Source organism: Phyllopteryx taeniolatus, chromosome 10 (genome assembly GCF_024500385.1).
Source record: "Phyllopteryx taeniolatus isolate TA_2022b chromosome 10, UOR_Ptae_1.2, whole genome shotgun sequence".
Lineage (NCBI taxonomy): Eukaryota > Metazoa > Chordata > Actinopteri > Syngnathiformes > Syngnathidae > Phyllopteryx > Phyllopteryx taeniolatus.
In genome coordinates this window covers 22,838,553-22,865,551 of record NC_084511.1, presented here as the reverse complement: position 1 = coordinate 22,865,551, position 26,999 = coordinate 22,838,553, and the positions used below count along the sequence as shown (strand labels likewise).

General features: G+C 39.1%; 2 protein-coding genes across 4 annotated transcripts in view; both read left to right on the top strand.

Moving 5' to 3' along the window:
• Positions 1-5,617, top strand: part of kdrl (kinase insert domain receptor like) — a 58,304-nt gene extending 52,687 nt beyond the window's left edge. For both annotated transcript variants that reach the window (XM_061787734.1, XM_061787733.1), the window contains exons 28-30: positions 742-820; positions 948-1,051; positions 3,058-5,617. In XM_061787734.1, coding sequence (XP_061643718.1) covers positions 742-820; positions 948-1,051; positions 3,058-3,238 — 364 coding nt within the window. In that variant the 3' untranslated portion in view covers positions 3,239-5,617. The remainder of the gene's footprint in view (positions 1-741; positions 821-947; positions 1,052-3,057) is intronic.
• Positions 5,618-6,093: 476 nt separating this feature from the next.
• cdx4 (caudal type homeobox 4) lies at positions 6,094-25,583 on the top strand. 2 transcript variants are annotated; one of them, XM_061788595.1, is made up of 6 exons: positions 6,094-6,546; positions 6,635-7,654; positions 11,263-11,312; positions 12,838-13,506; positions 22,501-22,646; positions 24,939-25,583. In XM_061788595.1, exons 4-6 carry the CDS (start codon positions 13,056-13,058, stop codon positions 25,266-25,268), a joined length of 927 nt encoding a protein of 308 aa, XP_061644579.1. In that variant the 5' UTR covers positions 6,094-6,546; positions 6,635-7,654; positions 11,263-11,312; positions 12,838-13,055; the 3' UTR covers positions 25,269-25,583. The 2 variants fall into 2 exon arrangements, with proteins under 2 accessions (XP_061644579.1, XP_061644581.1); XM_061788597.1 differs by lacking the exon at positions 6,094-6,546 and having other exon boundaries at positions 6,571-7,654.
• The last annotated feature ends 1,416 nt before the right edge of the window (positions 25,584-26,999 follow it).

Here is a 26,999-nt window from a genome sequence, read left to right as displayed (position 1 = left end):
GATGTAACACAGTGGTAAACATGACCCTGTCCCAGCTTCTTTGGAACGTGTTGCAGCCATAAAATTCTAAGTTAATGATTATTTGCTAAAAACAATCGTTTATCTGTTTGAACATTAAATATCTTGTCTTTGTAGTGGATTCAAATAAATATAGGTCGAACATGATTTGCAAATCATTGTATTCTGGTTTTATTTATGTTTAACACAACGTCCCAACTTCATCGGAATTGGGGTTGTAGAAATCACACCATCCTGCAGCAATTAGACCCATCAGTGCCACTGTCCCATCGCATCCAGAGTGCGCTTAAATATTAAACTCCAAGAGAACATTGTGCTGTGCCAAGATTTACGCAGAGCCACGTTTTTGTCAGTTTTTTGGGGCGGGGGGTTTTGCCATGAGGGTGAAAGCTATACAGCCGCTTTCTAGATTTATGTTTCAAGTAATATTTCTTTATCCTTTCGGGTGTTCACCTATGCTCAAAGTATGTTTTACTGATGATGTGATGAAAAGCAGCGATGAAGGGTCAAGCCCGAAGCTGAATTATTCCAAGAGGTTTTTAGGCTGGCCACGCTGCATCCAAATGCACAGTCGGCGGCTTCGATGGCCTGGATTCAACACATTGTTGCTCTAAGTCATTAAGTTCCTACAGTTTTATTGCCGCTTGGCTCCAGTAGAATCAAAGGGCTTCTCTAAACACAAACATTGAGAAGACCTTTCCTGGAAATATTTCCCTGCTTTAGGAACATCAAGATCAGACCGGCCAGCGTGAAAACCTTCGACGAGGTCACCGTGGAGAGCGGCGGCAATCACGCTCACCAGGTCAGTTTTAAGTTAGTCAACGCATGCTTTGGTTGGTGGGATGGTGTCATAATTTCCATTTTTCAAATGTGTGGGTACTGGTAATGATTATACCGTGTGTGCGTGTGTGTGCCTCCATGTTGAAAAGGGTGTACAGTGTGACAGCGGGATGGGCCTCTCCTCCGACAACATGAATACTCTGAAGAGGTTGGAATCGTTGGCCGGACGACCTCTCAGCATCATGGCTCTGGCGTACGTACACGCACGCTCACGCATAGTAAATACATTACATTTGTGCACCACTAGCTAATAGTGAAGCGCTAGATGTTAGCTAGTAGACTTGTTAACCAAGGGTATGGATATCAAGGATATGGAATAAATGCTCAAACGGCTTTCCATTGTCCTTGTTATGAGAGCCTTTGTGTTGGAACGGAAGAGTTAGTTAAAGTGTGCCGAGAATGATCTTCATGCGTCAGGAAGGCCGTCCTTGCCAGGTGTCTGTTCACTCACGGCCCACCTTTGAACTTACACAAGACCCCCTACTATCTCACACTGTTGGCTGCCTCCTTTTGTTTAACAGGAGTCACCCCATTGGTCACTGGCACAGCGAGCCAACACTTTTTTTATCATCATCATCATCATTATCGTTGAAATATGAGGGACATTTGTAACAAACGAAAGGCAGCTTTCTCATGAGTTTTAATGCCACTTACTTGAATCATTACTCATCCAGAAGGCACTGAGGTCGGGTACATTAACCCTCCACCCCGTCGAGCTGCGACCCTTTGACTGCTCTGGGAGCGGACACCGCAGCAACCTGCATTGACAATTACTCAACAAGTGAAGCAGAAACGGGCTGGATGATTAACGACATAATAAGAATGCGGAAAGCCTCGTGATTGCCCAGCTTTCTTGAATCCAAGCGTAGTATTAACACGCCATGAAAACAACATACAAAAATGTTGTAGCCTATATTTTCCACACACAAAAATACATACATTTTCCAGAAAAGTCATATATTATTCTGAGAAAAAAAGTTATATATTTATAGTTAGGGGGGTTTTATATTTTCAAGAAAAAGGGTTTTGACTTTCAACAAAAGTTTAAAATTTGGGGGAAACAAGTTGTTTGTTTCGGCGGCACGGTGAGCAACTGGTTAGAACATCTGCCTCACAGTTCTAAGGACCGGGGTTCAATCCCCGGCCCCGCCTGTGTGGAGTTTGCATGTTCTCCCCGTGCCTGCGTGGGTTTTCTCCGGGCACTCCGGTTTCCTCCCACATCCCATAAACATGCATTAATTGAAGACTTCAACTTGCCCGTAGGTGTGAATGTGAGCGTGAATGGTTGTGCCCTGCGATTGGCTGGCGACCAGTTCAGGGTGTACCCCGCCTTTCGCCCGGAGGTAGCTGGGATAGGCTTGTAAATCTTTGTAGAAACTAATTATATATTGTACGACCTAATTATATATTTTTCGAGAAAAAAGTCGTATACTTCTGAAAAAGAAGTTTTACATTTTCTAGAAAAAGAAAAAAAATCAGAGACAAAAGTTGCATAGTTCTGAGAAAGAAAAAGTTAATTAGTTCAAAGAAAAGAATAAGTTGTGTATTTTCAAGGGAAAAAGTTTTATATTTCTAACAAAGTTTTTAAGACAAAAAACATTTTCAGTGGGAAAAATGTATTTTTTTGACAGAAAATGTAATTTTGGAGATATTTTCAATAAACCTTTCAGATATTGTTGTATTTTTGAAAATATACAACTTTTTTGTTGTATATTTTCAAGAAAGAAAAATATTTTTGAGGAAAATGATGTACATTTTCTAGAATTAAGTCATATATTTCCTAGAAAAAAATAATTTATATATTTTCCCCCCAAAACATTATTTCCCCCCAAAGAGCTGTATATTTGTTTAAAAAAAAAAGTTTATTTTCGAAGGGGGGAAAAAAATGCCTCCTTTTTATACAAATATGAAGTAACATCATTTAATGAACATTACAGCCTGTTTTGCAGCGTCCTTTTGATATGCCTGTATTTAAATTAGGACTCATTTTGGACATGGAATGTTTTTTGTTTTTTTTTATTCATATCTGTTAACACAAAGAAATCATTAATAATGTCCAAAATTGTAAACACACCGTATAGAACAACATTCCATTGAATGTAAATCCGCTATGGGTTACCTGATTGAGAGCACATTGGAAACAACATGCACGTTAGAATAGCACCGACATGTCTCCTCGTTTGTTGTTTTTGTGCGCAGCATGAAGGCAATGAGCAAGAGCAAAGAGTCCGTACTGAGCGACCCCGAGAAGGACAAGTACCCAGCAAACGTCCCTCTAGACTTCAGTCTGGACGACTCTACGTTGGACGCAGAGCTGGAGTGTCACAGCCCGCCGCCTGACTACAACTACGTGGTGCGCTACTCCACGCCGCCTGTGTAATCTCCCGCCTTCTTCACGCGTGGCCACCGGCAAGCCCTTCCGCATGTATCCCATAACGAGGACATGGAATAAATGCTGAAAGGGTTTTCCCTTTAGTGGCCACTTGAGCGGCGAGCTAGGAGAAAACTGGAGAAGCTGTGAACTGTGACACGAGCCACCGGTCAACTTGCGTGGTTTGACTCGCCAGGCTGACTTGCCAGCGCTCGAGAGTTTGTTACAGGTGAAAACTGGCTCAGGTATTTCAGTCAGCTCCATATTAGGCTTTTCTACTGTAAAATGGCCCCACAAGATTCACCCACCGAGAGGAGAAGACAAGGCTTTTGTTTTCAGCTGGTTCATTCATGACAAAATGGAAAGATTCTGCTATTTTTTTTTTTTTTTTTAAACAATTCCAAACAGTTCCCATGTGTCTTCCCCATGACATTTTTTTCCAAGGACTGATCATAATCCCTAGCGCCAATTCAACATAACGACCATTTGTACCCCTAAATGCCGCAAGATTTTTTGGGGGAAAGATTCAACCCAAATGTTCTTGACTTCTATAATAGAAAAGAACTCAACCATATTAAATCTAATTAAATTCAAGATTTATCCATCGTGCGCATCGTCCACTAGAAACAAGGCTCTGAACTCCTCATCTCAGTTCTACATAGTTCCTTGGCGCCAAGATGCCACAAGAACAGTGAATACAATCAACATGCATCGGTTCACTATTTACTGTACGTATGTACAACTCTTTAAATTCACATTTTTAACATTGTAATTGCAGCTCTGCTTACCTTTTGCCTTTAATGTAGTGAAATGTCAACCCACTGCATCCCAGAGACTCAACTATTTGTAAACAAGTCATTCAAAAAGTCCAATTTGAACATTATTGCAGCTCTGCTTACCTTTTGACTTTGATGTAGTGAAATTCCCCCCCGCCCCCCCACCCCCCTGTCTCTGCCCAGAATTGTACTGTTATCCTCCGCACTACCCAACCAGGCTCCAGAAACCCAACTATTTTGTCTACGCCCAGCACAAAGTTAATTTTCCATAATGTCCCCCTCAACTACATTTGCAAAAGAGTGATGTGAAGAGCTCTATTTTGTAGAGTTCTCATGTTTAAGGTGCCCAACGTATTTACGAAAAGATCAAATTACTCAGGTTGACTCGTCGTCAAGTCACAAATGAATGGAAGTTTTGCTTTAAATGTACATTGAAGGAATCTATAGATACACCCTGGTCAATTGTATTTTTGAAGGTTCTTTTTTTGTTTGTTTTTTGAAACATGAAGTATTTATTTCAATTGTAAACACTGTCAACTAGGAAGGTTCGGTTGTGTGTGTGGAGTGATGTTGCGCCACGCAGATGTTTATGCTGCTGCGTTCACTGGCAGGATTCAGCGGGTTTCCTCCTCCGACGTCGTCATCACGCCAACGAAAGCTTGCGGGGCAGGCTGCGTGGCGAACAGCTTTCATTCTGTTGCATTTTGTCAAATGCCCTCGCTTTCTGGCTACATTTTCAGGGGAAATTCAATGTTAGCCCTTATATGCCGTTCGGGGTCAAATGTGACCCGTTTGGATTTTTAAAAAGATAAAATAAAAAGAGCCAAAATGTCAGCCTTTCATCCTGAAATGTGAAACTTTCTCTCAAAAACATGCCAGACAGAAGTGAGCTTCAGAGATTGATAGAGGGCTCAGAAAGTTAGTAGCGCTTTCTCTTGGGTGCTAGAGTATCTGCATGTTAATGATAAGTGAATGTGAATTATCATCGGTCATGAAAATGCCCAAATGTGAAAAAGATCTCTAGTTCATAATTTGACGTAGGCCATTATTGTGATGTCAAATTTGACCCAGAACATTCTATGTGCGCATGGAAAATGAACAGTATGTAAGGGTTCAACAAAAGTACCGTGGACCAAACTCATTAGTTTGCTTGTTTCCTGACCACTACAGAAAACCCACAACAAAAAAAACATCGACAAGTGATGAATTGTGGAAGTTTTTATGCGCAAAGGAAATGATTATGCACTGATACTTAACATCAAATGTATTTTTTTTTTTCATATTCTAATTGTATTTTCTTTTTTATTAAACAGCGTTGTGGCTCACAAGTCTTACATTTAATACCTAACTCCTTTATTAGCCATGTTCATTCTATGGATTATGTATGTTGTGTAATTCCAGTTGACCAAAATGTCCGTGTCAATGCAGCTTATCTGGAATAAAATGTTTTGTTATGTACTGTATGTAATAACCCACAGCAGTTAAAAGCAGTAGTTTATTTTGCATTCACTTTCATTCATGTAGTGTAACAAGTTGTATTATTAATGTTCCCCAACACTGTTGCTGAGCATATGAAGTAAATAAATAAAGATCTATATATTTATACTTTAAATGCTTACTGGTGGGTTTTTTTTGTGTTTGTTTTGTTTTGTTCTTTTGGTCTTATCTATTTTAATGCGGAATATTTTGATGAACATAATTCACATGCAAAACTATAGAATTATGAATTACATTTTCATTATATAACATAATCAAGCTTCAAATATATATTTGGAACAAATTTGGAATAATTCAACACGTTGTATAACCGCTAGAGCACATGTGTCAAACTGGTGGCCCGGGGGCCAGATCCGGCCCACCACCTCATTTTGTGTGGCCCGCGAAAGCAAATCAAAATTGCTAATTGTGTTCTGGTGTAATAACATTGAGATATTTGCAACCATTTTTTTGTTACCAATCCCCCTTTGAAAAGAAATGTAATAGTTGAAAAACATGTTCTTATAGGCTTCTGATTTCAAAACTGGTTATTCATCAATGTGTTGTGTATACTGTTTGTAATTATAGGAGGTATTCTTTCGTTTGTATGGGTTCACAGTCGTAGCGGCCCTCCGGTGGAAGTCATAACTACGATGTGGCCCGTGACAAAGATGAATTTGAAACCCCTGCCCTAGAGCAATGGTGTTGCTAAGCTAAGTTCTTAAGTCCTACTCCAAATTATTTTTTACATTTTTAACACATTATAAGTACATAATTCTAAATAAATCTGCCCAATTGAGCCAAATTTGTGATTGGAAACCTCACAAAACGGCATTCCAGTGAAATTCAGCCACATAATTGGTACCGTCCAAATATCAATAAAATAAGTAAAAGTTTTTGGTGGCTATTTGGAAGCTTCTTGCCTGTCTGCTGCTTGTATCTGCTCTTCTTCCTGGCTTTTAAAATCATTTTTTTTTTGTATTTATTCCATTAGGTATTATCTTAAGGTCATATGACCCAACCCTACTTCTTTCCCTGAGGACATTGTGAATTACGAGGTCGGAGGTTGTAAGAATTCCCGCTCAGCTCTGATCTCTTTGACCTTCCTGTTGATTCACATTCTTATTCTCAACTCATTCATGCATTGGGGCAGGAATGCGGCGCTCCTCGGACGGTGAGTCGCTTCCCGGTCGTGATGAGGTGTCGGCTGCTCGTCTGCTCTCCGGGACAAAGGAAGGAACTCTTAATCACGGTGGTCCCGACTGAAGGACGCCACAAACTGGGCTTCCTATGGGAGCGAGGTGCCCCCGTATACAGAAAGCCGTCTGAGCAAATATTCCATATCCTTGCCATGCAGTTTAAGGGCCATGTATAATTAGACGCTTTGTCCTCACTAGTGGGAAAACTTTAGCATACTAGTAGGGAAACCACATGTTACTAGTCAGACAAAACTGCGCGCCTAGTACTACTGCTAGTGACCTAAAATTCTCCTAGTCAACATCTAGAGCTTGACGAGCTCAGTGAACACCAGCATATTTGCACATTCACCTATTTGCATTTTGTTTTTTTCAGTTAGCAAATTAAATTGTCGGTTCATGTATTTATTGAAAATAAAATAAGATGAATAACATACAACTTGCATATACCGTATTTATTATATTAAACAATTGGTAAACAATATGAATTGTAAATAGAGCATTCCTCACATATTTGCAGCTTGTGCAATCACCTATTGAAATATTTTTTTTTAAAACTATTCTTCGTTATTTGCTGTTTTCGTGCTCAGGACAAAGCCATGTCTAATTTAAAATCCGCACCGCACAGATGTCAACTAGTGCGCAGTTTTGCCGCACTGCTAATGTGTATTTGTCCTACTAGTGAGGACAAAAAGTGCGCTAGTATATGGACTTTAAGCTTGATAAGGAGGCTATTAAAAGTGGCACTAATAGTGAAAAAAACATGACTAGCAAGACACATATTTTGCGCCCTAGTCATTATGCTAGTATGCTAAATTGTTTTGTGAGAACAAAGAGTGTATTAGCACATGCACTTTAAGCTGCATTTCAATAGAAGAAATGCTCAAACGGCTTTCCATCCACGCCGGTTACAGAGTGGGTGTGTGAGGGGAACTCCTTCTGAGGGTCCTGACAGGATCCGGTGTGTTTACATGGAGGTGAGTGGCAAAACACGCCCACGCACGCATCCATGAGCACATGCGGACAAACAAGGGAAGGATGTCGGTGGGGAAAGGAGGTGAAACGGAGGGGGTTCTGACAGTCATGTTTTTTTCATTTGGAAACAAACACAACAGGCTCGTGCTGGCAACGGTAATTTTCCACAGAAGCAAAGCAGCGGCGAGGGGCATCCTTTTTACCTTTCCTGTCTTTAGCTTCAATTTATTTCCCAATGACAAAAAAAACCCACTTGCAGGACATCCGAAACGCACAATCATCCTCAGCATTGTTTCATAACCCCCTCGCCGATAGGTGAAGCTCCGCCGTAGACCTGTAGATGTGGGGACTGTGGAAATGATGGCTTGTGAGCCACATGTGGCTGTTTTGAGGGCCGACAGATCAATTTTAGCTGACAATTCTGAACAAGAAAAAATAATGAACGATTCCGCTGATCTTTTTACCTTTTATCTTTAATGACGTTCAAACTATAAAACTTTCTCATGCATTTTGATCCATCCATCCATTTTCTACCGCAACGCAGGTGGCTGGCGTCAATGCCAGCTGTCCTTCCAGGTGCACTAGCATCAGAAACCAAGACTGTTTTTATTGGACAATGCGGTATCCTACCCGGGTCGTTGTGAGGTCAAGAAATAAACGTACCTCCATTTAATCAAATAGTTAGGTAGGTTTTGACGAAGATGGTGGCGAAAAGAAAGAAAGATGAGGAGTAGCGTACATTTTAGATCGACGTAAGCCATTTATCGCAGTTCGGTGTGCATCCTGCCGGCGACACACTGCGTGAGGAAAGTCTCGCTGTTTTGCCAATGAAAGGGTCAACAAGAGGGGAGGATTTATTCAAGTTTTTCATTGAGTTCGCTAAAGAAAAAAAATCTACCTATGGACAAACTTGTTTTCGGTGTGTGGTGTTCCCTGTATGTTGTGGAAATACAGAAGATTTGTGGTGGTCAAATTTATTGTTGCCCGAGCTTCCAAATGATCGGCAGTTTAAAACACACACAGATGATGAAACAATTATTTTAAACTATATCGCAACAATTCAGTATTAAATTTTTTCTAGTCTTTGCACGCTCCCAGAACTTACTTTCAAACATATTTAGTGTATTTAGAAACAAATCTTTGGTTCAACTTTAAAGATGCGTGCACAGCAAGTGACCTCGCTCAACATTTTCATCTCCAGCAGCTAGCCGGCTTCACATCTAATCTCCTGCAGTCTTTCAGAGCGAACTTCGGAAAATTTCACGAGCACACTCGTGTCTTTCAAAACTCATTCACTGCCAGCCTTCCAAGTTAACATGGGTATTTGACGTCTAAAGCCGTCAATGGCAGTGAATGTGTTTAAATTCCAAATTCATCACTCATCCACACGGACGTGCGGTGGACAAAGCCGACCTGAGTTACATCCCTGGTGTCTCCATTATTTGACATTTTGAGATAGAACTTGCTAACCTGAAGGCCTCAGACATGTGGGTGAATAAGTTCAAGTCACTCAATGAAGATTTGGAAAGACTTGTTTGAGAGCAAGCAGTGCTGGCTAGCAAACACACACAAATGAAAAAAAAACTTCCACTCGCAGATCCGTTTTTAATGATTCGCGTATTCATCTATTTGCCTGTTCACAGTTTTTTTGTGGGGAAGCGTATCCTCCGTTTGACACTGAAAACCCCCCCTATCGCTCTTTTTATGCTCAGGTCAAAGCCATGTCTAACATAAAAGTATTGTTTTAGCGCCATCTTGTTGCCAAGAAACAAGGTTGACTTGCATTGAGGAACATCACGAGCAATGCTTTGCCGCCATCTGGAGGCATCTATAGGCAATTAAAAACCTTTTCGGGGGTGTCAATTTGCGGATTTTCACTATTCACAGCAAGGTTCCTTCTCAAACACAGTAATCCAATTACAAAATGACAATTCATTATTATTGTTAATTACATACACATTTTTATGATTTTTTTTTTGTAACTTCATCTACAAATGACCTGGCCCATCTGCCTGTTTTAAAAATCAGATGTAGCCCTTGAGCCGTCCTCTGATGTAATTCCATCACCCCCTACGGAATGTGTAAATTCCTCAACAGTGCATGCTGGATGGAATTAATTATTGCTCACATTAACTCCGGCACGCACGTCTCTGTGATCTATTTTTGGGCCCGCTTGGACTCAATTCGTAGAAATACGATGTGTTTCCAGGATCCCGCCTGGCATGTGTTCCGCGTGCCAAGGCCGCAATGTGCGTTGTGTTGTGTGTTTGTCTAAAAATAGAAGCAGATGTTCCTGTTTCACATGCTCTCCCGCTGTGGCCACTTCGACAACATCCACGCAAGTTATGCAACGCTGTCAATATAGATCGATAGATAGATAGATAGATCGATAGATAGATAGATAGATAGATAGATAGATAGATAGATAGATAGATAGATAGATAGATAGATAGATAGATAGATAGATAGATAGATAGATAGATAGATAGATAGATAGATAGATAGATAGATAGATAGATAGATAGATAGATAGATAGACAGACAGACAGACACTTCATTTATCTCATGAGGGAAATTCAGCAGTAATAACAATAATCGAGTGAACATAATTTATCACGAAAGATCATTTCCAGACCCAACCACGATCCGCAATATAGAGAGACCATATGTTGGTGTCGGGCCAAAACCACCAATGTCCAAATTTGGTCAATTTTGTATTTTTTCCACAAATGAATACTATTGGTCCTTCCCCTCTTGTGTGCGTGTGTTATTTTTACAAATTAGTGACCAAAATAAAGTGTTGAAAACGTCGTGCGCTCTTTGACAATGCATTATTAAGGGGTTCGAAAAAGCATGCAAGCAAGTTTTGAGGAGGGGGTTACCTGAAAAGTAATGGTTTTAGAGATGCAAGGTTTCCGCCCAACGCCAGCGATAAATGAAAAACAGCTTTACCCCCTCCTCCGTCATGCTTTAAACACATTTAAACTTATTAAAACCGTTTTTTTTAAGTATTCCTGAATGCTTGTTCTCACGCTTCGCTGTCAATTAATGAGAAAATATCGCATAACACTGTGAGGAAATGAAAAGAGGACTCAGTCGCACCATTCTCCAAATAAGAGGCAACATTTATTAAGGTACTATTTTTATTTTTAATATTTGGCACAAGATATTTGAATGGAATCCTTATTCATGTCGAGTTTTTCTTATGTGTTAATGCTCACACCGCATAATGTTACAGTGGCATGCATTCAATGTACTTTTTAGGAATAAAACCTGTTTCTTATTAATACTTGGGCCTACTACACTACTGCATTTTAATGTTGGTCACGATGTTTTAGATCTTGGTGTTAAAAAAAAAAAATTAAAAAAAATAAAAAACTTCTTCTAGTGCATTGTGCACGGAACGATGCTGCCCCCTTGTGTCCACTCGTCACATGGCAGGTGACCTGATAACCTGTGTGCCCGTGTCTTAAAAAAGGCCATCAGAGGGCAGCAGCGATTGGACAAAATTTGGAATTTTAAGCATGAACTACTGTAAGAAAGTGTCAAGTTATAACACTTAATGTCATTATAATGTCATCTTTTTTTTTTTTTTTCCTTGTCGTTTCAGGTTTCTTGTCCAGGATTGGCTGCTTGGTTGCACAAGTGACAGCTTTACAGGTCATTTTCTTCTCCTCTCATAAGTGGCGGCGCAACGGAGGAAAAACACCACAAACAAACAAGTGAAAACGCCTCTCACTTAATTAATGTCCTTCTATTAAAAAAAAAAAAAAAAGGGAGAGGACTAAAAGAGAGAGAGAAAAAATGCTGTCTGTCAGTGGACGCTCATAAATATTTTGCAGCCAATAAAGAAACAACATCAACATTTATGAGCCAATTAGTCACCTGACAAATTCATCAGCCCTTGAAAGAATTTCGAAATGCGATTGATTCCATTTTTGCAGTCATTTTTTTGCACTGTGGATTATGGAGGTGCAACAAGAGCTTTTGCCAGGCTGTCGCCAACAAGGGGGGTCGGGGGCAGGGGGCGTGTGGGGTGGGGGGGGGGGCGGGGGGGGTCATCCTTGTAACCGGAATTAGCTGTGAAGTGCGACCTTGAGGTGTGAAGGCAGCACACGGTTCAAGGAAGGAGAAGAAGAAAAAAAAAAAAAGGTGTGGCGTGTGGGGTGGGGGTCTCTCATACTTTGCACCTCGTTTGCGAGTGAATAAGCTCACAAATATCGGGAGCGTGGAACTTGCAAACGTGCACCATTCTTGTCTTCAATAAGACACGTTGCAGCCATCGTCCTCTTGTCAGCTGGCACGCTGGCAAAGGCTCGCCACGCAAACAGATTTCATATATATATATATATATATATATATATATAAATTCAAAACCAACAGAAACGCAACATTTTACAGTCCATGCAAGAAACACAAGCAAATATTTGCGTTTGAAAGAAAAGCATTAGTGGATCGAGGGTTTACACACTCGCACTTGGACTAAAGGGAGAAGAATTATGTTTTCATTCATGGCGTTAAATGTATTGTTATTTCCTTTTCGTTTAACTTAAATTCGATGTTCTATCTAGTGACTATCTATACACTGTGCATGCTTAATGTATTGATGCTATTCAAAAGTTTCAGGTCACTTCGAAATGTTCTTATTTTCAAAAGAGAAGCACGACCACATTTAACGTCTTGGCTGTATTGCTGCTTAATTTAATGTTCTGTAATCAGAAGTGCAGCCTTTTTTGCTATTGTAGTAAAATAAACTGCTTCTTTTTTTCCTTTTTTAAAAAAAAGGACAATTAGGAATATTTATACATGCATAGGTCACGTAGAAATATTCTCATGTTTTTCCAATGTTTTTCTTTTTCCATAATGAGGACACGAAAGCAATGTTTTTCTTTCCAAAGACAAAAGGAGCGTTTCTAAGAAGTGACCCAACCGGCGGTGTGCTTTCATGGAATTTTCGGGGTGACCCCAAACTTTTGCATCTGTTGCCCAACTTCTTCTTCTGTGCTTGCTTTGGCGCCTCCCATGTTAATGAATGTATGCTTTTCGGGAGAAGGGCCCACTGTCACCTGATGACGTGCCCCCTCGCGTGTGTGTGTGTGTGTGTGTGTGGGGGGGGGGGGGGGGGGGCACTTTCATTTGGATGCAAATGTACAAAGGATTTGACGTCGAGGCTGCTGGCTTGCAGGCAGACTTTGGTGGCATCTTGTCAGGCAGCAGCACATCATGTGAGAGGAGCAACGCGCTGCAAGGACTTTCCAAAAAAAAAAAAGAGAGGGGGGGACCCCCATTTTGGACCACTTTCACGAGGATTCTCTTTTTTTTCCCCCCCCCCCTTCTCCTTTCAAGCATGTCCCCTTAGAATCTTTTGCGAGTCGAACCTCATACAAGCGCGACCTAAAAGCCATGTATGTGGGATACATACTGGATAAAGAGAGCGGCATGTATCACCAAGGCCCCGTGCGGCGATCCAGCATCAACCTGCCCCCGCAGAACTTTGTGTCCTCGCCACAGTACCCCGACTTTAGCGGATACCATCACGTCCCCAACGTGGACTCGCACGGCCAGTCGGCGGGCAGCTGGGGGCCGTCGGCGTACGGAGGTCCCCGGGAGGAATGGGGCGCCTACGGCCTGGGGCCCCCGAACGCGCTGCAGTCCACGCCCGTCAACAACTCGTCGCCGGCGCAGGTGGCCTACTGCTCGGCCGCAGAGTACACCCACATGCACCCGCCCCCGCCGGCCTCGGCGGCCCTCCTGCAGCAGCAGCCGCCGCCGCCGCCGCCGGACGTGTCGCCGGACCGGGAGAGGCGAAACTCGTACCAGTGGATGAGCAAAACGGCGCAGTCCTCCTCCACAGGTGAGACAGATACGCACGCCAAAAAAAAAAAAAAAGAAGAAAAGAGCTCATTTCCTGAAAAAATGCATGCATGAGACCAAATTTGGCAGCGTGACGTGGGGGAAAAAAAAAGTTTTTCTGTCATCATTTTTGCACTCTTAATAGGGCAAATTGGTTTATAGAAGTTATTTCCCCCTTTTTAAAGAGTGTAATTTACATTATTAATACAGGGCACTGGAACCTTATTTGGTTCCTAAAAGTCTTTTTTTCCTCTCCATTAAAACTGTACAGTAATTACACTCTTACACGCATGACATTTTATGTATTATTATTATTAAAGTGTGTACCATTGCACGCTTGCTAAGCTATTTTCCACTTTCTTAACGTGTATATCTTATATTATTACAAGGGCAAGATAACACATTTGGTTCCTTCGAATTATTTCCCTCTTTTTTTCACAGAGTATTTTACATTCTTAATAGGGAATTGAAGTATATTTAGTTTCTAAAATTGTTTTTTTTCCCCCCTACGTTGGGATGTATTTGTATACCCTTAAAAGGGGTAAGGAACCATATTTGGTTCCTAAAAGTTGTTTTTCCCTTATTAAGAGTGTATTTTACATTCTCAATGGGTCAAATAACCATATTTGGCTCCTAAAAGTCACTGAATAGTGAATTTTACATTATTAGTATGGTACATTACCATATGTGGTTCCTCGCAGAACCGAATTTTGCACCCTTAATGGGGAAAAGAGAAATATTTGGTTCCCAAAAGTTATTTCCACCCTTTAAAAGAGTTTATTTCTACATCCATAAAAGGGCAAAGGGCCATGTTTGATTCCTTAAAGTCATGTACTCCTTATTAAAGAGTTTAGTTAACCTTTTGAATATGGATTCTTTATGGAGCAATAAATCATATTTGGTTCCTTAAGAGCATTTTCCTCTTATTAAAGAGTGTATTTGAATGCCCTCAAATGGATATGTTTTTGTGTTATTGATCCCTAATACAGTGGTTTTTGCACACGGGATGCTGCCAGGTACCATATTTGGTTCCTAAAACTTTTGTTTCTCACAGGGATTTTTATTTTTCCCTCATTAAAGGGTATTTTTTGTATTCCTTAAAACAGTACATAGTTTCTTCCCAAAATTTCTTTTTACCAATCAACGAGTGTATTTTATATCAAATAGACAAAGGGGCCATATGTGGTTACTTATCCATTATTAAAGCGTGTGCTTTTGCACCTTAAAGGCCAAGATACCATTTTTGGTTCCAAACAATATTTCTTCAACTTTATTTGGCCAGTTAACCCTATTTGTTCGCTAAAAGTTATGTTGCCCTTATGAAAAAGCATATTTTACAAGAAGGTTCCATATTTGGTTGCTAAAAGTTACTTTTCCCAAATAAAGAGTGCACTGTCATTCTCTTTAAAGGGCACAGAACCATATTTGGTTCCGAAAAGTTGTTGGGTTTTTTTCCACTAACAAAGAGTGCATTTTTATGCCTTCAAAAGGACAGTGAACAATAATTCCCTTACGAAAACGTATTTTGACTTACTTGAAAGGACAATGAACCGTACTGTATTTGGTTCCAGGCAGTGATTTTGTCGAGTAAAAGAGAATATTTTTCCACCCTTAAATTGACAAAGAAGCATGTCTGGTTCCTAAAAGTTATTATTATTATTATTTAAATAGTGTAGTCAACACTAAACATGGCAAGGCACCATATTTGGTTGCTAACAGTGATTTTTTTCCCCAATAAAGTACATTATATTTTCGCCTTTACATTATGTTTGTACCTTTAAAGATGCAAAGGAGCCATGCATATTTGGTTCTTCTCAATATATTTCCCTTATTAAAGACTCCATTTCCACATCCCGAAACGAACAAGGAGCCGTCTTTGGTTTCTAAAAGTTATTTTGTGGACCATTTTTGGTTCCCTTAGTCTGAATCTCTTTCAGCTCAGGGGCCAAATTGAAATCTGGTTCCTCCCAGGAATGGAAACCCGCTCAAATAAATTGTGTACATATAAATGTATTGAAAAATTATAACAAGCAGGATCAAAAAGCTATTTGCCAAGAAATTTTGTGGCTGTTTAATGATTAATAAAATCGTTTGCGGTAGTTTACAATTGATGGAACTGGACCATGCAAAGCTCATTATTTTTGATGCAGTGGAACACTGATTTGTTTTCCTGTCAGACAATTAGTTAAAACATGAAAATTATGAATTAAGAAAAGATTTTAGAGAAAATATTCTTTTTAATGAAAATAATTGGATTTATTAATATTAAAAACAAACCACCCATCCCATAAAAATAACCCTTGTTTTGTTGAACACGTATGTAGAGATGTTGTGATAATATATCATAATATTAAACACAATCATAATATTTTTTATTATTATTCTTGTACTCCAATTATTGTTAATGGTTGATTTAGATTTTTTTAAAATAGTTATTTATTCTTTTGCCCAAATTTCCAAGCATTTGAATGACTCTTGGCATTTTGTACTAAATGGTTGATCTAAATAATGAAAAATAAAATTAGTACAGCAAATAATTTGACATATAGTACATTAAACGTTTATGTATTTATTTGATTGGAGTATTTGTTAATAAATTGATCACTGGTGGGATAAGGTGAAAGTCATAACATGAATAATAAAATGTAAAAAAAGAGAAATAATTTGTGCAGTTAAAATAAACTATTTTACATACTTGACATGTATTTATTTATTTTTTATTTATTCATCTAATTAAAAATGGGTCATTGAATTATTGTAAATAATATAATCTGTAATAAAATACAAACGTATTTGTACTTGACATATACATTTAATATTTCTGTATTTATATTTTAGTAATTGGTTTCAATGAGCCATAATACAACACTTTATAAATTGTAATAATTTAAAAATAAGAACTATTTTTTATTGTTAAATATAAAACAATTGTCCATATTTTCCATTCATTTTGTATTCATGTATCACATTAAATCCTTGGTTGATCAATTTATTGTAAATAATCAAATAAAATGTTCATAGAATAAAGTATTTGACAAACATTTAACATCTCTGTATTGATTTTATGAAATTATAGGTTTGAATGAATTATAATTTAATTATCTATAAAAAATACCATTTTAGAAATTAGAAATATTTTTTCCTCATACTTAACAGAATTTTTTCACTATTTACTGTAAATAATAAAATAAGAATATTAGTAGAATAACATATAATGTGTACATTTATGAACTATAGGCTTGAGTCATTCAAATCAAATGGAAGATAATTTATTATGAAAAACATACAATAGGAAATAATAAAAGTACATTTATCAATGTTTTTATTCATTCTAAAAATGATGTATTTTACATGCCCATTTTATTCTCTTTTTTTTTCTGGTCTACAAATGAATGAATGACCATGGTCTGATGATTAAAATATTAGTAAAAAATAAAGCACAATATGATCATTTGATTTTGGTTTCATTAATAAAATGACCTTTTTTTTTTAATCTTTTTTTTGGGAATTTCTTACAAGCACATTTTGCACACGGCCCCGTTTTAAAACTCAAACGTGAACCTTTATATGTGAACTCTCCAATTTGCCCGTGCAGCCCTGCTCTCGAAAGCCAAGTCGTGACGTCATATTGAGTCCCATAAGCATGACGATGCCCACCGGCACCAGCCACGGGATTCCCACTCGTCTTTTGCCTTGTCACAGGTGTGAGGAGAAGGCGCCATGCAGGCCCCCCTTGTCATGTTAATCCCACCCATGCCTGCCCTGGGAAATCGTGATGATTGGCTTGCGTGCGCGCCGCGTGGGCGTGCGTGCGTGCGTGCGTGCGTGCGTGCGTGCGTGAGCGAGCCGTCATCTCGCGCGGTCTATCCAAGTTGCTTTTCGACACCTCGCCTCGCTTTGATATGCAGCCTCGCTTCCTCTCTCTTTTCACACATCTGCAGCAGCGTGCGCAACACGTCGTTATTACACGACTTTACAAACTTGCGTGACATTATAGTTGTAACGGGAGGGAGGCACACGCGCGCGCACGTACACCCTATTCATCCCAGGAGGATAATGAAATCGAATTAAAATCATTTGTACTAACGGTATATTATGTTCAGTGAGGGTATATTTTAAAACTAAACATAAGTAACTATATGGTTGGGAAACTCACCTATCACTGTATGTATGATTTTGCATGTTGTTGTTGTTGTTGTTTTTTTTTAACACAAATAATATTTTGAATGCTAAAATATCATCCAGGGGTGTTCAATTGTACTAAACAGTAAAGATCAGTTATTAATTCATTTGGATAGGTATTTGCCTTCTTGCTATTTACTAGGGCTAATGGGCTGGTTTGTTTAGCAGATGCAAATTTGACACATAAGCACTCATATTAATAAGAAAGAACAAAGTACATACAGTGGAACCTCGATTTAACGGACTAATGGGGGAGGATGGGGGGGGGGGGGTCATCCGTTAAATCAGATTGTCTGTTAAATTGAAGCACTTTTTTGTGGTCTAAAAACAATAGTCCAGTACAAACTTATTGTTTTGTACTTTTTCATAGTGTAAAAACACCCAGTAATGTAAAAAAAAAAAAATAGTTGTAAATAAAATGTTAATAAAGCTTTAAAATGTTTGAAATTTACCTCATTGGTGATTTTGAGTTCCAGCTGGACACTATTTTCTGTCCGTTAAATCTGAACTGTGTTAAATCAAGGTCCGTTAAATAGAGGTTCCACTGTATACTTGCAAGCGTACACGGCAACAAAGTGCTGTTTAAAAAAAAACAGTCTAATTCTGGCACTAACATACTGTTTGTAGCTTATCATTTTTTTCACGAAATACGGTAATATACCATAAATGGTATTGCATTTTGCGATGGATTGGAAAATCAACACTGCGCAAATACTGAACAAAATACTAGAGAAATGCCTTGTGTTTCTTGGACACACACACACACACATATATATATATATATATATATATATATATATAATATACTATATATTTTTTTCTAACTTTCATACGTTTTTTATTTTATTTTTTATTTTTTTTAGTACGAATCGAATCTAAATGTAACATTTTAGACGTCTTCAACAAACAAGAACAGTCCAGTTGCCTTGATTCAACCGTTGCGAATTCCCATGACCAGGCCACAGACACATGCTCATATATATTCTGTTTTATTGTGTAGGAAACAGTCAACAGAATCTTTCCAGACAATTGATGTATTGTTTACTGAAAGAAATAATATGTCTGTTTAAGGGGCAGTGCATTGAAAATTAAAGTGCGATAATCCGTTTTTTGTTTTTTTTAACCCTCCTTTAATTGGGACAAACTGCCCTGTTAAGTCTCTTTTAGTACGGTGATTTTATTACATGGCGGCATTTTCATTAACGCTTTCAGTATAAGTTTATTCAAATTGTGAGCCGTTTAAATAATACTGAATGTGTTACTGTAAAGAAAGTGATGACTTCAGCCAGTAAAATACTCTATTTAAAATGACAGCATTGGTTTGTATTTGGGATTAGGGTGAAATGACTTTATAGATACTGTGACTTCCCTGCATGTGGACTTTCAGAGTTCATACAGCACTTTTCAGACTATGTATATTTTTAACAGTAATGAATTCACTGATCTGCCTCACAGTACTGAGGTCGTGGGTTCAAATCCGGGCTGTGATCTTCCTGTGCGGAGTTTGCATATTCTATCCGAGGCCGCGTGTGTTTTCTCCAGGTACTCTGGTTTTCTCACACTTTCCAAAAACACGCGATTAGCTGGCAACCGGTTTACCTCGCCTCTCACTCCAAGTCAGCTGGGATAGGCTCCAGCACACCTGCGACCTGAGCGAGGATAAGCGGTACAGAAAATGAATGGATGAAATTGGAGAAAACTGTAAAATACTGCCAAGTACGAAACAATAGTGAACTGTAAAACAACAGTAAAAATGCTGGAAACTCTGCTGCCAGCGTTATACTGCAATTCAGTGAAATCAATAATTAGAGTAACACGCTGTAAAGTTGGCGATAGTTAGCGAAGCTGTAAAATAACGATAACAAGCTGGCAACCAAGCTGCCAGTATTTTACGGGACACAATTTTTACGGTCGCTATACGTAATGTGTATGTATAATAGTTCAGTTTCACATTGAAACTTAAGTTTATTGACATGGATACTGGTTTAAATAAAAGAAAAGAATTAGACAATTTCATAAAAGTTTAAACACAACACATACTGTATGTGTACTAGGCATTGAAATAGTCAGTACATAATTTGTGGCCACACAATATGTATAGCGTGCTCCCAGAATACAACTTGTATTTTTAGCATTCCCATGACCAGCTTGGATGTGTGGGTAAATAAATCGAGCGAACCTTCCCGAGAAACATCTTATGCCTTCACCTTCACATTTCTTGAGAAGGTGCGCTCCATTTGGTTACCCAACTATCAGGGAATGATACGAATATTGATATTTTGTATTTTATGTACACGTTACACGAGTTTCCTCCGCAGGGTGTCCGGGCTCTCCCTTAGAGATAGGGTGAGAAGCTCGGTCATCCGGTAGGATCTCAGAGTAGAGCCGCTGCTCCTCCACATCGAGAGGAGCCAGATGATGTGGCTGGGGCATCTGATTCAGATGCCTCCCGGACACCTCCCTGGTGAGGTGTTCCGGGCATGTCCCACCGGGAGGAGACCCCGGGGACGACCCAGGACACGCTGGAGAGACTACGTCCTTCGGCTGGCCTGGGAACGCCTCGGGATCCCCCCGGAAGAGCTGGATGAAGTGGCTGGGGAGAGGGAAGTCTGGGCGTCCCTGCTAAAGCTACTGCCCCCGCCACCCAACCCGGATAAGCGGTAGAAAATGGATGGATGGATGGATGGATGTACACGTTACATCTACTTCGTGGCCACAATTTAGTATTTTGTGGCTACCAGTTTGTATTTTATGCGCACATTGTACCCAATTTGTGGTCACAATTGAGTATTTTGTGGCCACAATCTATTATGTTGCTCGCATTTCATACCAGGGACAGGGCAGGCACAGCCTCACCTGTATCATAAAGACTAGAAAAATAAACAAATAATGTTTAAGTTAAAAAAAATTCTATTTTAGTTCTCTGATATTTGATTTATATGGATTTTCTTTTTAAAATCCAATATTGATTCCCTCATGAAAATTGCTGAACTTTGTATATTTCCTTTTTAAATACATACATAAACTTGAAGCGCGGCAGCAAGCAGCAAGCCTCATCTCAGATTGCGCAATCGCTCACTAACTGGTTGAAGAGGCTTGTATAGGGCTTGGGAGCCGCTTTGCATTGTCATTGTCAACACGTCATTCAGGCGAAGGTACGTGGAGGTAAAACAACTAGAATGTGTGTTTTATATATATATTAACCCAGCTAAAATTATTACTTTGAAAATAATTAACAATCAATTAAAATAATCAGCAATCACATACAACGGTCCAGCTTGCAATGAGCACTTGGCTGTGTGTGGCATGATGAAAGGAGAGAAAAGAACAGAATCCAGATATTGTAGTTTTTTTTACATCCCGTAATGGAAATATAAGGAATACGCATTAGTTGTTGTTGTGATATTATTGAAGGTAATATGTTTTTTCATCTTACAGCTGACAACCAAGCCATCCGACATCTTTGTAAGCTCTGAAACCTTGCAGGAAACATAAAAACATAGCCTGTTGTCGACTTTTTCTCCCTTTGCGATTATGTGAGGCGGTGTTGCACCCCCTAACACAGCAACGTCGCACCATGTTTAAAAAGAAAAAAGACAACACAGAGGGAACACCGCCACAGAGCATGTCTTGGGTTCACTTGTAAACAAGAGACTCCTTGCACCCAACGTGTTGATGACGCGTCGCAGAGCCCGTTTCTGTCTCCCGTTACGTTGCATATAAAATGTTTCAAACGCTGCATTCTATTTTCCAAAGTCACGCTAATGTATTTTATATTTTGGTTTTACATACACTATTTAGTTTTGCTGAGAGTATTCTGCCTCACAAAGGTGGACGACCCTAAGCAATTGCCTCGGGCCCCGAGATTTCCAACAGCCCCCAATCATCTCATAAAAACTGATTAATAGCGTTTGTTATTTTTCGATTTAAAGGAATTACTATTGGTTTAGTCTTAATTCACGTGCTAAAAAACACATCAAAATGCCTCATCTATCATGATAGTTTCGCCTGCTCCCTCCCCCCTTCTCATGCAATGGCCTAGTCCATCTTCTGACTGCGTATGTGCAGACTTGCAAAACAGAGTTGTTTTACGCACAAATGTTGGGGACTGGTTTTACGTATTTCCTGGCTTGTTTTGTGTGCGTGTGTGTGTGTGTGTGTTGCAAGAGTTTAAAAAGCCTTGTGAGTGACTTGCAGGTCCACTTCAAAGCAGAAATTTGCGTATGTGAAGACCAAAGAGCACAGATGCGTATTTGATGCTCACGGCAGATAGGGCTGGTCAAGGCATGCCAAAAGCGACCTCTTTCCAGTCCAACGAGGCCTGGCAGTCTACTCGTGCTCTTTCCCAACATTGATTGACCTGAAGCGTATGTTTGACTTGGAGAAAAAAAATCACGGAACACCGCCACACAAAATGTCACAAAAATTATGTACACTGAAGTAAAGATGATATGTGGTGCTTGTGGACGAGCATTTAATTGTTTGCCAGTATGGAAAGCCCTTTGAGCATCTCTTCGATATCCTTGGTATTCATCTTATTATCCAGTTTTACTAGTGTGCAGAACTGTCTTACTAGTGAGGACAAAGTGTACTAGTACTTGGACCTGAAGCTAGATATCAAGGATATGGAATAAATGCTCCAACGGCTTGGCATAGTGCTCGTCACTGATCGCTGGCACAGATCAGTGAAGAATTATATATTACTTTTAAGGCTTAAATAAATTTGGACCATTGAAGTGAAATTGGATCATTTCCCACACAGTTCTATGATAACCGGTAATGCATGTTTTTGTTCTCCATGTGTGACGTGAAGGGAAGACAAGGACGAAGGAAAAGTACCGGGTGGTCTACACAGACCACCAGCGGCTAGAACTGGAGAAGGAGTTCCACTTTAATAGATACATCACCATCAGGAGGAAAGCCGAGCTGGCCATCAACCTGGGCCTGTCCGAGAGACAGGTGCATGTCCGCACCACACAAACGATTAAAATCAAGAGCACAAATCACACTTTTGACTTTTCAATTTAGTCCCATTTTTTGCAAGCAAGTTGAAGAAAACAAAGCAAAAAAGTTCATTAATTAGCATTGTTAGTGTTTGGATAAGTAGTTCAACCTTTTTTATTTTTGTTTAGGTACTTCGAGTTACTTTTATGGCAATACTTATATCAACCACACGAAAAGAAAAAAAATGCACAGAGGCAATCATTCAGTCAGCATTGTCACTGATTGAATTATTACAATATCGAAATTGGTTAAATGTCAGATATACCTGACATAATTTAAACCCATAACCCATAATTTAAATACAATAATAAGAAATCTAAAGACATCAATAATAATAATAAAAATTATAATGAATTAAAATAAGTCAAGCCTTGGTTACCTAGTCACTTGTAGTTAGTGTTATTAAAACACATTAAAAGAGAAAAAAAAGTGGCAATAAATAGTTATTATGGTCAGTATTTCGATTAACACAGTACCAAACGTTAAAAAAAAAAAAAAAAAGAAAATGCACAAAAAAATTCCTGTATTTTCATGTGAGGCAAATTATGAAAACTATACAATGTAATTACTTTTGTTAAAATATAAATGGTCATGTTTTTGAACATTTACATTTGGACATAACAAGCAACAAGACATTTATTTATTCATTTGATATATATATATATATATATATATATATGTGTTTTGTTGACTTTGAGAAGGCGTTCGACGTGTCCCTCGGGGAGTCCTGTGGGAGGTGCTTCGGGAGTATGGGGTACCGAACCCCCTGATACGGGCTGTTCGGTCTCTGTACGACCGGTGTCAGAGTTTGGTACGCATTGCCGGCAGTAAGTCGGACTCGTTTCCAGTGAACGTTGGACTCCGCCAAGGCTGCCGTTTGTCACCGATTCTGTTCATAACTTTTATGGACAGAATTTCTAGGCGCAGCCGAGACGTAGAGGGGGTCCGGTTTGGTGGCCTTAGTATTGCATCCCTGCTTTTTGGAGATGTGGTTCTGTTGGCTTCATCAAGCCGTGAACTCCAACTCTCACTGGAACGGTTCGCAGCCGATTGTGAAGCGGCTGGGATGAGAATCAGCACCTCTAAATTTGAGACCATGGTCCTTAGTCGGAAAAGGGTGGAGTGCCCTCTCCAGGTTGGGGATGAGATCCTTCCCCAAGTGGAGGAGTTCAAATATCTTGGGGTCTTGTTCACGAGTGAGGGAAGAATGGAACGCAAGGCGGATCGGTGCAGCGTCTGCAGTGATGCGGACTTTGTATCGTTCCGTTGTGGTGAAGGAGCTAAGCCGAAAGCCGAAGCTCTCAATTTACCGATCGATCTACGTTCCTACCCTCATCGATGGTCACGAGCTGTGGGTCATGACTGAAAGAACGAGATCCCGGACACAAGCAGCAGAAATGAGTTTCCTCCGCTCTCCCTTAGAGATAGGGTGAGAAGCTCGGTCATCCGGGAGGGGCTCAGAGTAGAGGTGCTGCTCCTCCGCATTGAGAGGAGCCAGATGAGGTGGCTCGGGCATCGTGGTGCCTCATGGACGCCTCCCCGGTGAGGTGTTCCAGGCACGTCCTACCGGGAGGAGACCCCGGGGATGACCCACGATACGCTGGAGAGACTACGTCTCTCGGCTTGCCTGAGAACCCCTCGGGAGCCCCCCGGAAGAGCTGGAGGAAGTGACTGTGTAGTGGGAAGTCTGGGCTTCCCTGCTGAAGCTACTGCCCCCGCGACCCGACCTCGGAGAAGCGGAAGAAAATGGATGGATGGACAATAAAATATATGATAGTAACAAGTGTGTGTTGTGTCAAGTGAACAACTTTATTCAATCATTTTAATGTTATAATATATAAGTAGTGTCTTCTTATTTAATGAAGTAACTCATTTCCCATTCCTTTAGTGCATCCATACATAAGAAATAAAAAAAGATATATACAGTATAATACAAATACATGCATTAATAATATAGTTATAACTGAGTAAAATGAGAAAAAAATAAAACATCATTATGAATTTTTTTTTTTTTTAAATAAATACAAATCATATCAATGAAAAAATAGAATGAAGGAATAAAATATAAGATAAAAAATTCAATAAGATAGAATGGAATTGACTAAAAATAAACAAACAAATAAAGTAAAATACGATTTAAAAATACAATAAAATAAAATACAAAAGCTAAACAATTAAAACAAAATAAATAATAAAACAAGACAAAATAAAACAAACTGTGTGCTTGTGTGTGTGTCTTGTCCACAGGTAAAGATTTGGTTCCAGAACCGCCGCGCCAAGGAGCGTAAACTGATCAAGAAGAAGCTGGGCCAGTCGGACGGCAGCGGGGGCTCCGTGCACAGCGACCCGGGTTCCGTCAGCCCCCTGCCGGTGCCCGGCTCGCTCAGTCCTACGGACATCCACGGTGCCCTGTACCCTGGCCCTGGCCCTGGCCCTGGCCCCCATCCACACCCTCATCCACATCCACATCCCCACCCTCATCCCCATCCTCATCCTCACCCCCAGCCCCCTCCAACACAGGCTATGAGCACATTGCCGTCCATCAGAAATATACAGCAAGTGACTGTGAGCCAGTGACGTGGCACCAAACACTCGGAACCAAACGGAGCACTCCGACACGCTGCAGCAGGACTCTTCACACAACAACACGTTTCTTTTTTTTTCTTTTTATACAATAGTTCCAATAACACAGGAGGAAGAGGAGGAGGAGGAGGAGGAGGGAAGAGGGTAAATGGTTTGGTGTTCCTAACTACCAAAGCTTGAAATTGTTTGTGAATTTTAATAAGATATAAATGGTTTTTTGGATGTGATGTGTTTGTGAATAAAATGACGACTCAGGGAATCAGCATGTTAATTTTCCAAGTGTAAAAAAAAAAAAAAAAAAAAAAAACATGTGGCTGATAATAGTATAGAATGGTGTTTCTATGGCAATGTTAACAATGTAAATAAAAGGCTTTTTTTCAGTAAATATGAAGTTTAAAAAGTTAATACACCATGTTTAAAATGTGGAAAATTAGCCTCAATGTTACAAAATGTAATAACTGACTGTATATTTTTCTCAACATTAGTTAAATATAAACATATAATAGACAAACGAAAGATCGATCATCTTTTTAACGATAGAATTCTTCTAAAAATTTTTCCCCCAGGTAAAATTTATTTAAAGTAATACAATATGTTTATCCAAAACTGGACCAAAATGAACCCAATGCAAAAAAAAAAACAGGGGTTAACAGTAAAATGAAAAAATATATGATCTGCTCAAAGCTTAACAATTGGCACTATGTTTTCCATATTATTTTCAAATATACAATTTTTAAGTATAATAATGATATTTAAAACCAAAATCTAACTTGTGGGCCAACAATTAAATAAAAAAAAAAACAGTATTTTACGGTCAAATATGAATAATTGGCAATATGTGTGTTGAAAAAGTACATATTTTATGTAAACGTTTTTAAAGTAATAATTTTTATTTTTTTTTATGTGTTAAAGTAGCCTAAATTAAACACAAGGCAAAAAGCTACAAAATATTTGGTCAGGAATACAAGGGGGAATAAAATATAATATGCTCAAATGTTAATAACGGGCAGTGTATATTTAAAAAAATAAATAAAATAAAATATATATGCATAGTTTTTTTTTAAATACAGCAGAGACCCTCATGGAGTGGTTTCTTTTATTTTTAAATTAGCTACGTTGACTTATTGGGAGAGATTTTCAGTTAAATTAGGTGTTGTGAAATAAGGGTGCACCTAAAAAAAAAAAAAAAAAAAAAGAAAAAAATCAATTACATCATGCACCATGCAAGCCCCATAAAATAAAGCTGTTCAAGAAAAATTCATCATTGTAAATGGACTGCTTGGGTCAAGGGGGTCAAAGCACTTGTCATTATTTATGAGTCTTTTTACTCAAACATGGGCACAGTTCCGGAAATGAGACAAGCAATTTTTTTTTTTTATACACCCATGAAAACCAAAGGAAATGTTTATTGTTTCATATTTTAATTGCTAGATTTTCTTCCCATGTGTGAAACAAACTTGATTACTTCAAAAAAAAGTAATGATTAAAAGTAATAAAAGGGTTTTTAATGTCTAAAAGAAGCCCAAATTAAATTCAATTTCAGGCCAACAGTGAAATAAAAAAATACGTGCTCAAACTATAATAACTTTCCTTTCCAAAAACGAACAAAGTATATACATGCTTTTTTAATTTCCCAATACGTTTTTTTAGCGTGTTGAAATTTTTGGGTCAAGAGTCAAATAAAAAAAAAAACATACAATCTCCTCAAACCTTAACAATCAGCCC

Bases quoted from the DNA above. Each gene is read 5' to 3' on its own strand.
- cdx4 (XM_061788595.1), top strand. From the start codon at position 13,056: ATGTATGTGGGATACATACTGGATAAAGAGAGCGGCATGTATCACCAA. The intron at 13,507-22,500 runs GTGAGACAGATA...TGTGACGTGAAG, and splicing joins GGCGCAGTCCTCCTCCACAG to GGAAGACAAGGACGAAGGAA. The intron at 22,647-24,938 runs GTGCATGTCCGC...TCTTGTCCACAG, and splicing joins TGGGCCTGTCCGAGAGACAG to GTAAAGATTTGGTTCCAGAA.